The sequence below is a fragment of the Rutilus rutilus genome (genome assembly GCF_951802725.1).
Source record: "Rutilus rutilus genome assembly, chromosome: 1".
Classification (NCBI taxonomy): Eukaryota; Metazoa; Chordata; class Actinopteri; order Cypriniformes; family Leuciscidae; genus Rutilus; species Rutilus rutilus.
Window position 1 is genome coordinate 5,834,211 of NC_140209.1, and position 16,113 is coordinate 5,850,323.

At 42.4% G+C, this 16,113-nt stretch overlaps 2 protein-coding genes and 1 long non-coding RNA gene across 5 annotated transcripts; 1 reads left to right on the forward strand and 2 right to left on the reverse strand.

The window, feature by feature from the left end:
- Window positions 1-736: 736 nt before the first annotated feature.
- On the reverse strand, window positions 737-2,667 carry LOC311300557 (extracellular superoxide dismutase [Cu-Zn]-like). Of its 2 annotated transcripts, none has more exons than XM_084424896.1 (2): window positions 2,474-2,667; window positions 737-1,522 (listed from the first exon to the last, which is right to left on the reverse strand). In XM_084424896.1, exon 2 carries the CDS (start codon window positions 1,505-1,507, stop codon window positions 854-856), a length of 654 nt encoding a protein of 217 aa, XP_084281022.1. In that variant the 5' UTR covers window positions 1,508-1,522; window positions 2,474-2,667; the 3' UTR covers window positions 737-853. The 2 variants fall into 2 exon arrangements, with proteins under 2 accessions (XP_084281022.1, XP_084281023.1); XM_084424897.1 differs by having other exon boundaries at window positions 2,469-2,595.
- Window positions 2,668-4,495: 1,828 nt separating this feature from the next.
- LOC311301287 lies at window positions 4,496-5,913 on the forward strand. The gene is made up of 2 exons (XR_014629424.1): window positions 4,496-4,926; window positions 5,484-5,913. It is a non-coding gene; the product is annotated as an uncharacterized lncRNA (long non-coding RNA).
- Window positions 5,914-13,117: 7,204 nt separating this feature from the next.
- LOC311300571 (extracellular superoxide dismutase [Cu-Zn]-like) lies at window positions 13,118-15,049 on the reverse strand. 2 transcript variants are annotated; one of them, XM_084424919.1, is made up of 2 exons: window positions 14,856-15,049; window positions 13,118-13,903 (listed from the first exon to the last, which is right to left on the reverse strand). In XM_084424919.1, the coding sequence occupies exon 2, from the start codon at window positions 13,886-13,888 to the stop codon at window positions 13,235-13,237; it is 654 nt and encodes a 217-aa protein (XP_084281045.1). In that variant the 5' UTR covers window positions 13,889-13,903; window positions 14,856-15,049; the 3' UTR covers window positions 13,118-13,234. The 2 variants fall into 2 exon arrangements, with proteins under 2 accessions (XP_084281045.1, XP_084281044.1); XM_084424918.1 differs by having other exon boundaries at window positions 14,851-15,049.
- Between the last annotated feature and the right edge of the window lie 1,064 nt (window positions 15,050-16,113).

Below are 16,113 nucleotides of genomic sequence, written 5' to 3' on the forward strand. Positions count from 1 at the left end.
AAAAAAGCTTTGAAAACCATATATTTCCTATGTTAAATTGGCTGGAAATGGTCTTTTCCATGTATGATGTCAGTGGTTAAATGGTTGCCAAATAAAACTTAGTCTTTTTATGCATTTGTGCTTAAAGGCCTTAAATGCTTGAACCCCGATAAATGCTGCTTGCAGCTTTGATTTAAAATTGGAATTTCTCTGAAATTAAAAATCTTTGGGAACTTTTGGGATACTGGAAGTACACAACTGCAGGAAATATATCACACTTTGCAAGTGATTTTTGGTTATTACAAAAATCTTACATATTCTAGCTTTAAACACCTTACAAGAAAACCAAGAAATTTTTTTGCATTTTGATTCCCTGTTAACTATACTAACAAACTATCAGAATAATATACCCATTTGTTGACAATTAGCGAGAAACCTTATAATTTCAAAAATAAAATCTTATGTCAGAGGTTATGTCTACCTTGAACAATAAGGGTGTCCTCCCTTGAGATCTAGCCACACCCTCCAGTGTCATATTGCATCAACCTAAACCATTGTATCATTTAAAGAAATAGTGTATCTTTAATTAAAGGCCATTGTCATGCTCTGAAAGTGTTAACCCATTGAGCACAGTAAATCAAACTAAACAGCCCACTTTGCCTGCATTCACCCTACATTTATTTTTAAGAGTGCATTTACTATTGGAAGCTTTGGCCAAAAAGCCTCTGAAAAGACCAAGAAAAAAAACATGGGAATGTTCAGGTTATGAAATATACTTTAATGTAGGACACATACAAAGAATACACAAGGAAAATCATGATTATCCCACTTGAATCTGGCCTTCCACCATATCCGACTCCCTCATCTTTGACTCTCAGTGCCTTCCTCCACATATTTTCTTGGGGGGCACTTCAGTCTTCTGCCACAGACTTGGAGTAGTAATACCAATCACACCGAGAGCAATTATCGGTCCAGCATTCCCACTGAGTTTACTCTCCTCATCTGAACCCATTCCCAGATCATCCTCCTTCTCATGAACCGCCACCGCACGTCCCAGAATGGAATAAGGCCCAAAGAGCTTGGCGTCTGGAAGCGTCAGGAACTGCCTTATAACTCCTTTCTCGGAAGCAAAGTTGCCCAGGTCTCCAGGATGATGAGGGTGGTCAACGCCGTTTGGATTATAATGAGGACCAACAGTGATGCTGCCTTGACTGAGGTCTCCATACTGATGGATGTGCATGGCACGCTCTTGACGATCGATGGCAGGCAAACCACGGAGGTTGATTTTCACTTCTAAATCTCCATTGGGGAAGACCTGCTTGAAGAGGATTTGCCCAAAGATCTTTGGCTGGTTACGTGGCAAATTGGGGCTGGGAGTTACTTCACAAGTGGCATAGATGGTGTTGTCGAACTCCACGACTTCCGGCTGTGGAGCTTCGGCAGGCAAACACTCCTCCTTGTGGAACTCTCCTCCTTGTATATGCAGCACCAGCAATATCAGAGGGAATATGAGGATGATTTTCTCCATGTTGATCTTTAAAGCCTACAATGAAAAGTGGATTCAGTGAAATCATGCCATTTGGTTTAAGAACGTAATATTTTTGATAAAAGGTCAAAGCTTTGTTGCAGGGAGCTTTGAGAATGGAAGTTGCATTAGGTAAAAATAGCACAACCAGATTAGTTTGCAACGGAAAACCATACAAGAACCCAGACAGCAACCAGATCCAGCCCACATCTGGGCCGTGTATAATCCAGGTGTACCAGATGGGGGCCGACACCATGTTGCTGTCAAGAAAACTCTTGAATTATTGAATTGCTATGTACCCTTGTGAAAATAATAAAATAAAAAATTAGCTTGTTGGTATTGGATGTGTACCTGTAGTATCTTGAAAGTCTAATAATAATAATAATAATAATAATAATAAAAACTTGCAGATAATAACACTGATGAATTATAAAAAGCCACTTAAGTGTACACACGTACACTTTCAGAAGCGTCACACCTGCCAGTCAAAGTTCCTATGATACAAACCAATGACATACAGGTGGATGTAATCACACTAAAATGAGTCCAGGCAAAGGTTCATGGAAATGGAAAAGGTCTAGGGAGAAGTGCCCTCTGGTGGCCATGATAGGGCTTCTGCTGGCAGGAGTGACATTAAATACATGTACACTTTAAAAAAACAAAACAAAGTAATGCCAAACTAAGAGTTTTACTTTAAAATACATTATGTTTTAAAAATCTTTTTGTTGTGCTTTAAAGTACACTTAATTTGATCTGTTGTAGCCTACATATTATTCAATATTAAATATAAAGTTAAAGATTTTTTGATTCTGATATTTTTCACAAGGACAGGTAAAAATAAAAGACAATATCTATACTTTTGCTTAAACTAAACTTTTTTTAGTTGTACTAAATCAAGTCAGTTGATGGAGAAAATGGAATGGAGAAAAAAAAAAAAAAGCCTAAAACAGCAAAGGTGCACTACCGTACAGCTGAAAAGTCGTCCTCAATCCGTGTGGAGCCTGAATATTACAGTCACAAAAATACTACAACGCTTAATCCATGTGCAGTCCTGACCTGGGGTTGAGAGAATGTTCCTTTTGGCTGCTCTTATAGGAACTCATGTTGAGCTACAAGTTAACCATGATAGTCTGTTAGTCACTAATTAAGTTCACCTGTGTTTCATTTAGCTCCCTTTGTTTGCCTGTTTATATATAGCACTCAGTTTATTCAGTTCTTTGTCTTGCATTGCACAATGTGTTCTCCAGTGTTTTGTGTTTATTAAAAGAAGTACTGCTATAGTTTTTTTTTATGATTGCTATGACAGATTTTTCAATACTTTTAACAATTTTCCAAAACTCTTAACACAGTTAGCACTACATCCGTCTATGTCAGGGTTATTATAGTTTTGCATTCTTCATTAGTTTTTATTTTTATTTCTATTTCGTTTTGACTTTTTGTTTTCAAATTCAGTTTAGTTTTAATTAGTTTTTAAAGTGGGTTTGCTAGTTTATTTTTTGAAAATGCTTAGTTTTAGTTTATTTTTTATTAGTTTTAGTGTTAGTTTTAGTCTTTTTTTTTTGTTGTAATTTGGGTTATTTGTCAGGAGCAAGATTCAAAAAGTTCACCCTATACTAAATTTACCCTATACAGTAGGGTGACCACCATCAAACAAACCAAATGTGGGACGATTATACGTTTGTGTTGGACAATGTTGGACATGTTACCAACACTAAAACATAACCTGAAACTGTTATTTAATGCTTATCTAACTTAATAAAAAAAAACATTTGTATTCTGCCTTTCAGCTGATAAAAATGCTTTGTTCTTTAGTCCCTTCCAGAAAACACCATTATATCACAATGTAACATTACATGTCTTAATTTGACATGTCATTTAAATTCAACATCACTGAGCCCAAAGGCAGCAGCATCATGCAGATAACTATTTTTGAAACAGTTCTGACCAAGTCCAATTAAAATCCAACAACATAAATAATGAACTAATAAAATATAAAACATTATACATTAGATCATTGACATGTCTTATAAACCAAAAACTTTCATATTTTTTAGAAAGTATGTGAATCAAAACAACCACAGCTGGCAACAAGTTGATAAATTCTGTTAAATTTTTATTTTAATTGACCGAATTATCCATTTGTTTTCTGACAGGGAACACATGGAACGAATCGCCGCTCCACATTTTGATTGACAGCCGTCAAAACCTACTAGTGACCGTGTTTACTCCTTTACTTTCAACCATTGGATAGGATTTAAAAGAAGGCGGTTGTATTTGTAGCCTACTTCTGAGGAAGCGCTGTTAAATATAGGTGAAAAACGTACTCGGTTACTAACGTAACCTCGGTTCTCTCTAGAAGAGGGAACGAGTACTGCGTTTTATCAAAACGCTACGGGAAAAGTCTCTTTTCACGAAACACTGAAGCAAAAAATTATCCTTTAATTTTCATATATGTAAAACGCGTTGCGGCAGCAGCAGTCAGCTATGGCGAGACGGCTTGCTCGCTCATTGGCTGCTCTGCGGCAACTGCTTAAGCCTATCGAGCGAGGCCTGAGATGACGTCAGGCCAATGAGGGCCTCGCCACTTCCCGCCGAAACGGGCGTGGCTTACCTCTATAAAAGGAGCTCGAGAAGGCTGATTCACTTGATTTTGATCGCCGAAGCGAACCAGAGTGAACCGTACGCACGGCAGAGAACGCAGTACTCGTTCCCTCTTCTAGAGAGAACCGAGGTTACGTTAGTAACCGAGTACGTTCTCTTACGAGAGTTCTCTCGTACTGCGTTTTATCAAAACGCTACGGGAACCCCTTGCAAAACGCCGTGCATGCTGGGATAAAAACACTGATCACCGGAAGCTATTTCAGGCACACAGTGCATAATCACCAGATTGACTCACACAGAGTCAGGGAATAAGGGTGGGAGCCTTAATTCCCTATACTGTAGCGTCGTAGAATAGACATGTCCACAGACGCAAGTATAACATCACATAAGCTGTGTCCCAATGTGAAGTCTGCATCCTCCGAAGTCCGTATTTGAAGGCCGATTGCGTCACAGCGGCGCGTCGAAACGTCACAGCGGAGCGACGAAGGATGTCCCAATTCAAAGGCTGCACACTTCGGAGGTCGCATTTGAAGGCCGATTGCGTCACCGCGGCGCTATGAAGGCTGTCCCAATTCAATTCTGCATCCTCCGAAGTCCGTATTCGAAGGCCGGTTGCGTCATCGCGGCGCGACGAAGGCTAAAGCGACACCAAATGCACCCTTCGTTTCCCCGTGAAAGGAAGGATACATAAATGGACACTTTGCGGACTATCCTACCCCATAATTCATCGCGCGGCGGTGACGACAACATTTTTATAAAAAATAAAAATAAAAAAAAGACGGCCGAGAGTTCGCTGGTGGACGGCAAATTCACATTTAAATGTAAGTATTATGTTTTCATTTACTCAAATAACTTAGCTAGTGAAACCTGAGTTAAAAGCCACAAGTTTTTCTTTCTTATAAACTTCACCTTAACTCCATCACCATTGCGTGGCTTCATTTGTCAGGTGGTCTGAGGCAAAACTTGTGCTAATAGTTTAATAATTGTTTCAGGGAGCAAGGAGCAGACAGCTCAATTTATTAAACTGCAATTTAAAAAAAAAAAAAACTAAATAAATTAAATGACATTTTATTGTAATATTTGCACTAGTCTGTCAAACTTGTGTAAATAAGAAATATCACTCACCCTATAAAGCCCACAACAATAGGAAAAGCAGTACCATAGATGAGGCAATGGGGTTTCACTTGTATGTGTTTTTGTAGTGCTGTCATGCAAGCCATGTCTACAAAGGTTTTAACCAAATTTGAGTATTCATGAATATGATTTCTGAATATGAATGATTTTAAAAATACAAAGTAAGAAAGTTGAGATCACATCTTTGCTGAAATGTATTGTGCTGTTGTTGTTAACAAGCCATGGTTAATTTGCTCTGCCTTAGGATTGCACGTGTCCTGGGACAGGTGATGGTGTGAGTGGGAAACCCTCGGCTGAAACTTGGCCCTGGTTTGTCCTCATGGATGAGATGTTGGGACAGAGGCATTGCACCCTCATTGCCTCAATCCCTGAGGACACACCAGGGCTGAGTTCAGCAGTGTGTGACCAAGAAGAGGAGCCAGGGGTAGCAGCACCAGCACCACGAAGAAGGCGAGACAGAGAGGACGAGTTTTTGGACTTGAGAGAAGACATGGGACTGCAGAGGCGAGGAGAGCACAAGAGAGAATGGACAGGCTGTTTTCTCTTCTTGAAAGAATGATTGAAAAATATGTATATATATTATATTCTTTAACTTTTTTCACTTATATTTTTTTAAAAGGAAAAAAATTATGCAACTTTAAATGTGTAAATAAAAGAGGATTCATTGCTCTGGACATTGTTTATTTTTGTAATGACAGTCATAATTTCTACATGAAACAAATTCTTCTATAACGTTTTCCCCCCAACTATTTACAACAAACGTTAAACATCTCAAAATCAACATAAACATTTAAATTGTACAGTACATAAAATAAGAAAAATGATGTAGACTTATTCAGCTGAGTTGGAGACACTGGTGTGCTGCTGGACCGGGATGGGCTCCACAATAGAGTCCCTGGTAACGCCTCCTGCTGGTGGGACATCATCTGGGATGGGCTCCAGAGTGTTTGACTGCATATTTTCACTATCCACTAAGTTGTCTACCAACAGGTTTGCAGGGCTGACTCATGGAATAAATATTGAGATACTTTATTACACTGAAGTACTTTTAATAACCACTAATACCGCTTTGGCGAAAAACTACTAGTCATATATTTCTAACCCTAGTTAAGCAAAATTATCTTGCATACTCTAATGTACTTAAGGTATCAAGAGTAAAAGTAAAGGAATTCTGGAGGGGAAAAAAACTTGTCAGGGTTTTTATGATGGTTCTGCTTTTACATTGCTGCATATGTTGCATTTTACTTCGGAATATTTTTAAGGTTGATACATTTATGTACTTTTGTGTAGTTTATTGTAAAACAATGCATCATATTGTAAAATAACATAATTTTGTAGTCCTGTGTGGGAAAATCACTTCGAGTAGCCTACCGGACCGGTCTAGCCTACGGAGGATTGTTCTTGTCGCCTAGCAACAGTAGTGACTGACAGCTGCCGATCACGAGCGGGAGTTACATTCGCACTGGACTTTATTCAACTGGGTTTTTATATTCAAATAGGGTTGAAAACCTGTGTAAATATATTTACCAAGGTCCATTTATGTGCATAATAAAAAAAGAATACACTAGCCTACAAAATCGCATCAAGGTAAGATATAAATGAAAATTTGAATCTTCGGCTAAGCCGAAAGTACATGACCTGAAACATCCTTAATACCATGTCCTCCAGTAAAATATAAAAAATGACAATTCTGGCTCCATAGCTGTTTACTTAATTTTATCAAATGAATTGTCAGGATGGCAGCATAGGCTACTCTCGCACCGTTGCTTGGCGCCTGGAGCGGTAATCGGGAACACCTGGCTGCGCAATTAGGAAATCCTACGAAGGCTGCATGGTGTGTCGTTCGGAGGACGCATAGGCTGCATCGTTTGAAGTCCGCAGCCTTCGAAGGATGCAGTCTTCACATTGGGACACAGCTATAGACAGGGTAGGGAACCTGAACTAATGTGGGAAATGTGGGTCTTACACAGTTCTGCCCAAGATAGTCGGTAGCGCATTGCGCATGGGTTTCAGCGGTCTGACTAGACGGCTGAACAGATTACACCGACAAAAGCTTAGCCTGTAAGGCGGGAACCTCTAGGTTATAAAACCTGATAAATGTAGACAGAGAGGCCCAGCCTGCCGCCGTACATATATCCTGTAGGGAAATCCCGCTGGACCAAGCCCACGAAGAAGCAACGCTTCTTGTAGAGTGCGCTCTAACTCCCAACGGGCATGGAATGCCCTTGGCAGTATAAGCCAGCGCTATGGCGTCAACTATCCATCTGGATAGACTTTGTTTCGAAACAGCCATTCCTTTGGAACGTCCGCTGAACGAGACAAAGAGCTGCTCTGTCTGTCTGAAGACAGCAGAGCGGGACATATAAGCTCTTAAAGCCCTAACAGGGCAAAGAAAACTCGAGTCCCCTTCCTCACTCGATGCCGGCAGGGCAGCCAGGGAAATAACCTGAGCCCGAAAAGGCGTGTTGAGGGATTTTGGCACATAGCCGTGCTTAGGTTTGAGTATGACTTTAGAGTCATTAGGACCAAACTCCAAGCATGCCGGGCTCACAGAGAGCGCGTGCAGATCGCCTATGCGCTTCACTGAAACGAGAGCCATCAAAAACACTGTTTTGAAAGACAAATGTTTGAGGCTAATAGACTGGATAGGCTCGAAAGGGGCACCTTTCATGGCCGCCAGGACCGTAGAAAGGTCCCACATAGGGACTGAAGGAGGTCTGGGTGGATTCAGTCTCCTAGCTCCCCTGAGGAAGCGGATGACTAAATCATTCCTTCCCAGTGACTGACCCAGCGTTGAACCGGAGAACGCTAAAATAGCCGCCACATACACTTTGAGCGTGGAAGGGGATCTGCCCTTATCCAACAGCTCTTGTAGGAAGGAGAGAACCTCCGTTACCTCACATTCGAGGGGTGAAAGGCTCCGAGCTGTACACCAGCCGGAGAAAACCGACCACTTTGAAGCATAGAGTCGCCTGGTCGACGGCGCTCTAGCCTCCGTGATGGTATTCATGACTCCCTCTGCGAGACCAACGGGTATCCGTTGAGCGCCCACACATGAAGGGACCATAGTTCCAGGTGTGGGTGCCAGATCGAGCCCCTGGCCTGCGAGAGGAGATCTCTCCTCAACGGCACTGGCCATGGAGCGATGTCTGCTAACTGCATCAGAACTGGGAACCATGCCTGGTTCTTCCAGAACGGTGCTACAAGCAGCACTGGGCATTTCGTTTTCCTGACCCGTTCCAACACCTGAGGCAGGAGGGAGATGGGGGGAAAAGCGTATAGCAGGCAGCGCGGCCACTTTTGGGACAGCGCGCTGTCGGTCTTTGAAAAGAATGCGGGGCAGTGAGCGTTTTCGCGGGACGCGAATAGGTCCACCTCCGCTTTGCCGAATCTCTCCCACAACAGCTGGACTGTTTGTGGGTGTAGAGACCATTCGTTGTTCCTGGACAGTCTGTCCGGGCCCACATTCAGCAGCCCGGGCACATGTACTGCTCTCAGCGAGCGCAGGTTGTGCTGAGCCCATAGCAGGAGGCGTTTCGCCAGCCTGTACAGGGGTATGGAATTCAGACCGCCCTGGCGATTTATGTAGGACACCACTGCCATGTTGTCCGAACGGACTATGACGTGTTGGTCCTTGATGTGGGGACAAAAACGCGTCAGCGCGTTGTGCACTGCCAGCATTTCTAGGCAGTTTATGTGTTGGAGCTTTTCCCGTTCCGACCATAGGCCGAAGGACGGTCTGCCCTCGAGCAGCGCTCCCCATCCCGAGGTGGATGCGTCCGTAGACACCATCCTCACCCTCGAGGAAGTCCGAAGCCAGGAAGTCAGAGTCGAATATATGAGCGCGGGCCCTGTATGAAGGGCTGTGCTAGTGTGTAGGGATGGGCACTAGCAGTGGGCATCTTCTCTACACATATAGCATCATCGGCCGTGCTCGTGGGCAGCAAAAAACACGTCTGCAGTTGCCTCTCGGGGAACAAACAGAGTGATTTGCATTCGGCGGCATAAATATCTTCTGCCGGCCGGCCTGGGGTTCGAACCTCCGATCCCCCGCGCGCAAGTCTAAGAATCTACCACTGGACCACAGTGAAGATACACTGACAAAGTCAGCGCGAGTATTATCCGCACTGGCATTTGCTTGTCAGGCATGTACCACGTGCTTGTGGGCAGCAAAAAACACGTCTGCAGTTGCCTCTCAGGGAACAAACAGAGTGATTTGCATTCGGCGGCATATATATTTTCTGCCGGCCGGCCGGCCTGGGGTTCGAACCTCCGATCGCCCGCGTGCAAGTCTAAGAATCTACCACTGGACCACAGTGAAGATACATAGACGGCATGTACCACGTGCTCGTGGCCATCAAAAAACACGTCTGCAGTTGCCTCTCGGGGAACAAACAGAGTGATTTGCATTCGGCGGCATAAATATTTTCTGCCGGCCGGCCTGGGGTACGAACCTCCGATCGCCCGCGCGCAAGACTAAGAATATACCACTGGACCACAGTGAAGATACATAGACAAAGTCAGCGCGAGTATTATCCACACTGGCGTTTGCTTGCAGGCCTGTACCACGTACTCGTGGGCAGCAAAAAACACGTCTGCAGTTGCCTCTCGGGGAACAGACAGAGTGATTTGCATTTTCAGAACGCCTGCAAATGTGAGAAGAGTGGAAATCGCCCAGATTCAGCGGGGCTGAAAACACTCCATTCTCTTTCGCCAGTGACGCGCGGGAACCGTAGAAACGGTGTTCGGTTGCAGGCAAGCGGGTACTACGCGCTCGCTGGCTGCAAAATGCATCTCTGCAGTCGTACATAGACAAAGTCAGCGCGAGTATTATCCACACTGGCGTTTGCTTGCAGGCCTGTACCACGTACTCGTGGGCAGCAAAAAACACGTCTGCAGTTGCCTCTCGTGGGAACAAACAGAGTGATTTGCATTCGGCGGCATAAATATTTTCTGCCGGCCAGCCTGAGGTTCGAACCTCCGATCGCCCGCGCGCAAGTCTAAGAATATACCACTGGACCACAGTGAAGATACAAAGACAAAGTCAGCGCGAGTATTATCCACACTGGCGTTTGCTTGCAGGCCTGTACCACGTACTCGTGGGCAGCAAAAAACACGTCTGCAGTTGCCTCTCGGGGAACAGACAGAGTGATTTGCATTTTCAGAACGCCTGCAAATGTGAGAAGAGTGGAAATCGCCCAGATTCAGCGGGGCTGAAAACACTCCATTCTCTTTCGCCAGTGACGCGCGGGAACCGTAGAAACGGTGTTCGGTTGCAGGCAAGCGGGTACTACGCGCTCGCTGGCTGCAAAATGCATCTCTGCAGTCGCCTTCAGGGGACTTACAGAGCAAAGCATTGGCGGCATAAATATATGCCGCTAGACTGGGATCCGAACCCCGGTCTCCCGCGTGGAGACACTATAATTCCACCACTGAGCCACAGGGGGATACAGGCTTTGAAAGCGGCGTCAACATGTATTCTTCGGCGTTTGCTGGCAGGCAAGCGTGTAACAGACTCACTTTCTGCAATAATATTTCCAGTCGCCGAACAGGGAACTGAGAAATGTGAGAGAAAAGAGTTCAGACCGACCAACGGTGGGACTAAGAACACTCTTTTCTCCTTCGCCGGTGAATGACGCGTGCAGAGGCAGGGTAGCTTTTCTTGTAACGTAAAGAAAAACTAATCCCGCCGTCCGCTTCCAGGAAGGGCAGCCTCGGAAAGGATGCCTGGCGAGTCCTCAGAGTCACCGTAGGCAATTGGCTCGGAGCGAGCGCTGCATGAGAAGGCGTCTTGAAAAAGACGCAGCTCTTTTAGGGGTGAGTGTTGCAGCGAACACACACACACACAGAAAACAGAGCAATAGCAATAAAGGATATAGGCGTCGGAAAGCGCAGCAGGTACGGCTGTAGAAGGCGGCGTTGGCCGGCGGCTTCGAGGGCTCGTCCCGCTGAAGTGCTTGCTTCGAACGACGCTTGCTTCCGTGATCCAGCGATGCGTGCGCTTCGCTGAAGAGATTAAAATCAAGTGAATCAACCTTCTCGAGCTCCTTTTATAGAGGTAAGCCACGCCCGTTTCGGCGGGAAGTGGCGAGGAGGGCGCGAAGCGCCCTCATTGGCCTGACGTCATCTCAGGCCTCGCTCGATAGGCTTAAGCAGTTGCCGCAGAGCAGCCAATGAGCGAGCAAGCCGTCTCGCCATAGCTGACTGCTGCTGCCGCAACGCGTTTTACATATATGAAAATTAAAGGATAATTTTTTGCTTCAGTGTTTCGTGAAAAGACACTTTTCCCGTAGCGTTTTGATAAAACGCAGTACGAGAGAACTCTCGTAAGAGAACTATGCCGCAAAAATAATAAAGAAAATGCTTTCTTAAAAAGGCAAAAGAAAGCATGCACGTTTTCTTAATATGATCATTAAAAAACGACAGACTGATGAAAATGCGGGACATTTTCTCAATATGCGACGTGCGGGACAAGGGGTGAAAATGCTGTGCGGTACAACGCAATGCGGGACGGGTGGTCACCCTACATACAGTCAATAGCCTAACAACGTACTCATCTGGATTGAAGCAGCAAACATTCAGTGTAAAAGTGTGCGTTAACAATGTGTGTCAGAACAGATAACACCATGCGGGTTTTGAACATTTGCTCAACTGTCTAATAAAGTACATGCAAGAAGTCTCTGTCAAGTCAAAGTTTGCGGCATCTTGAAAACACCACGCCGATATTGATCCTCGTTTTAGTTCTTCTTTTGTCCCAAAGTCTGCTTGCCATGGTCCATAATGTTTAAATGAAACAACTCCATGAGCGTGCCGCTAGACGTAACGCAGTTGTTGCCATGGTTACTATGGCAGTACGAGCGGAAACCAGGGATAACGCGGATATTATGTCATTGACAGGCGACAAGTGAACATGGACGAGCCATTATTAGGGGTTAAAGCACAAAGTGCTAAAACTTTTGCATTTGGACGGCTATAACACGGTCATTTAGAAAATGGGCGTGGCAAAATTCACTCGAAAGCCTATAAATCCTAAACGAAAACTCAGAACTTAATGAAAATTGGTGAGCATATGTGAAATAACATTGTAAACAAGCATGCACAATTTTATGGAGATCGGACCATAGGTGGCGCTATAACTGTTAAAAAAGCTTTGAAAACCATATATTTCCTATGTTAAATTGGCTGGAAATGGTCTTTTCCATGTATGATGTCAGTGGTTAAATGGTTGCCAAATAAAACTTAGTCTTTTTATGCATTTGTGCTTAAAGGCCTTAAATACTTGAACCCCGATAAATGCTGCTTGCAGCTTTGATTTAAAATTGGAATTTCTCTGAAATTAAAAATCTTTGGGAACTTTTGGGATACTGGAAGTACACAACTGCAGGAAACATATCACACTTTGCAAGTGATTTTTGGTTATTACAAAAATCTTACATATTCTAGCTTTAAACACCTTACAAGAAAACCAAGAATTTTTTTTGCATTTTGATTCCCTGTTAACTGTACTAACAAACTATCAGAATAATATACCCATTTGTTGACAATTAGCGAGAAACCTTATAATTTCAAAAATAAAATCTTATGTCAGAGGTTATGTCTACCTTGAACAATAAGGGTGTCCTCCCTTGAGATCTAGCCACACCCTCCAGTGTCATATTGCATCAACCTAAACCATTGTATCATTTAAAGAAATAGTGTATCTTTAATTAAAGGCCATTGTCATGCTCTGAAAGTGTTAACCCATTGAGCACAGTAAATCAAACTAAACAGCCCACTTTGCCTGCATTCACCCTACATTTATTTTTAAGAGTGCATTTGCTATTGGAAGCTTTGGCCAAAAAGCCTCTGAAAAGACCAAGAAAAAAAAACATGGGAATGTTCAGGTTATGAAATATACTTTAATGTAGGACACATACAAAGAATACACAAGGAAAATCATGATTATCCCACTTGAATCTGGCCTTCCACCATATCCGACTCCCTCATCTTTGACTCTCAGTGCCTTCCTCCACATATTTTCTTGGGGGGCACTTCAGTCTTCTGCCACAGACTTGGAGTAGTAATACCAATCACACCGAGAGCAATTATCGGTCCAGCATTCCCACTGAGTTTACTCTCCTCATCTGAACCCATTCCCAGATCATCCTCCTTCTCATGAACCGCCACCGCACGTCCCAGAATGGAATAAGGCCCAAAGAGCTTGGCGTCTGGAAGCGTCAGGAACTGCCTTATAACTCCTTTCTCGGAAGCAAAGTTGCCCAGGTCTCCAGGATGATGAGGGTGGTCAACGCCGTTTGGATTATAATGAGGACCAACAGTGATGCTGCCTTGACTGAGGTCTCCATACTGATGGATGTGCATGGCACGCTCTTGACGATCGATGGCAGGCAAACCACGGAGGTTGATTTTCACTTCTAAATCTCCATTGGGGAAGACCTGCTTGAAGAGGATTTGCCCAAAGATCTTTGGCTGGTTACGTGGCAAATTGGGGCTGGGAGTTACTTCACAAGTGGCATAGATGGTGTTGTCGAACTCCACGACTTCCGGCTGTGGAGCTTCGGCAGGCAAACACTCCTCCTTGTGGAACTCTCCTCCTTGTATATGCAGCACCAGCAATATCAGAGGGAATATTAGGATGATTTTCTCCATGTTGATCTTTAAAGCCTACAATGAAAAGTGGATTCAGTGAAACCATGCCATTTGGTTTAAGAACGTAATAGTTTTGATAAAAGGTCAAAGCTTTTTTGCAGGGAGCTTTGAGAATGGAAGTTGCATTAGGTAAAAATAGCACAACCAGATTAGTTTGCAACGGAAAACCATACAAGAACCCAGACAGCAACCAGATCCGGCCCACATCTGGGCCGTGTATAATCCAGGTGTACCAGATGGGGGCCGACACCATGTTGCTGTCAAGAAAACTCTTGAATTTTTGAATTGCTATGTACCCTTGTGAAAATAATAAAATAAAAAATGAGCTTGTTATTGGATGTGTATCTGTAGTATCTTGAAAGTACAATAATAATAATAATAATAATAATAATAATAAATAAAACTTGCAGATAATAACACTGATGAATTATAAAAAGCCACTTAAGTGTACACACGTACACTTTCAGAAGCGTCACACCTGCCAGCCAAAGTTCCTATGATACAAACCAATGACATACAGGTGGATGTAATCACACTAAAATGAGTCCAGGCAAAGGTTCATGGAAATGGAAAAGGTCTAGGGAGAAGTGCCCTCTGGTGGCCATGATAGGGCTTCTGCTGGCAGGAGTGACATTAAGTACATGTACACTTTAAAAAAACAAAACAAAGTAATGCCAAACTAAGAGTTTTACTTTAAAATACATTATGTTTTAAAAATCTTTTTGTTGTGCTTTAAAGTACACTTAATTTGATCTGTTGTAGCCTACATGTTATTCAATATTAAATATAAAGTTAAAGATTTTTTTATTCTGATATTTTTCACAAGGACAGGTAAAAATAAAAGACAATATCTATACTTTTGCTGAAACTAAACTTTTTTTAGTTGTACTAAATCAAGTCAGTTGATGGAGAAAATGGAATGGAGAAAAAAAAAAAAGCCTAAAAAAGCAAAGGTGCACTACCGTACAGCTGAAAAGTCGTCCTCAATCCGTGTGGAGCCTGAATATTGCAGTCACAAAAATACTACAACGCTTAATCCGTGTGCAGTCCTGACCTGGGGTTGAGAGAATGTTCCTTTTGGCTGCTCTTATAGGAACTCATGTTGAGCTACAAGTTAACCATGATAGTCTGTTAGTCACTAATTAAGTTCACCTGTGTTTCATTTAGCTCCCTTTGTTTGCCTGTTTATATATAGCACTCAGTTTATTCAGTTTGTCTTGCATTGCACAATGTGTTCTCCAGTGTTTTGTGTTTATTAAAAGAAGTACTGCTATGGTTTTTTTTTATGATTGCTATGACAGATTTTTCAATACTTTTAACAATTTTCCAAAACTCTTAACACAGTTAGCACTACATCCGTCTATGTCAGGGTTATTATAGTTTTGCATTTTTCATTAGTTTTTATTTTTATTTCGTTTTGACTTTTTGTTTTCAAATTCAGTTTAGTTTTAATTAGTTTTTAAAGTGGGTTTGCTAGTTTATTTTTATTTTTTTGAAAATGCTTAGTTTTAGTTTATTTTTTATTAGTTTTAGTGTTAGTTTTAGTCTTTTTTTTGTTGTAATTTGGGTTATTTGTCAGGAGCAAGATTCAAAAAGTTCACCCTATACTAAATTTACCCTATACAGTAGGGTGACCACCATCAAACAAACCAAATGTGGGACGATTATACGTTTGTGTGGGACAATGTTGGACATGTTACCAACACTAAAACATAACCTGAAACTGTTATTTAATGCTTATCTAACTTAATAAAAAAAACATTTGTATTCTGCCTTTCAGCTGATAAAAATGCTTTGTTCTTTAGTCCCTTCCAGAAAACACCATTATATCACAATGTAACATTACATGTCTTAATTTGACATGTCATTTAAATTCAACATCACTGAGCCCAAAGGCAGCAGCATCATGCAGATAACTATTTTTGAAACAGTTCTGACCAAGTCCAATTAAAATCCAACAAAATAAATAATGAACTAATAAAATATAAAACATTATACATTAGATCATTGACATGTCTTATAAACCAAAAACTTTCATATTTTTTAGAAAGTATGTGAATCAAAACAACCACAGCTGGCAACAAGTTGATAAATTCTGTTAAATTTTTATTTTAATTGACCGAATTATCCATTTGTTTTCTGACAGGGAACACATGGAACGAATCGCCGCTCCACATTTTGATTGACAGCCGTCAAAACCTACTAGTGACCGTGTTTACTCCTTT

Excerpts from the sequence above, each read along its gene's own strand:
- LOC311300557 (XM_084424896.1), bottom strand. The coding sequence starts at position 1,507 with ATGGAGAAAATCATCCTCATATTCCCTCTGATATTGCTGGTGCTGCAT.
- LOC311300571 (XM_084424919.1), bottom strand. The coding sequence starts at position 13,888 with ATGGAGAAAATCATCCTAATATTCCCTCTGATATTGCTGGTGCTGCAT.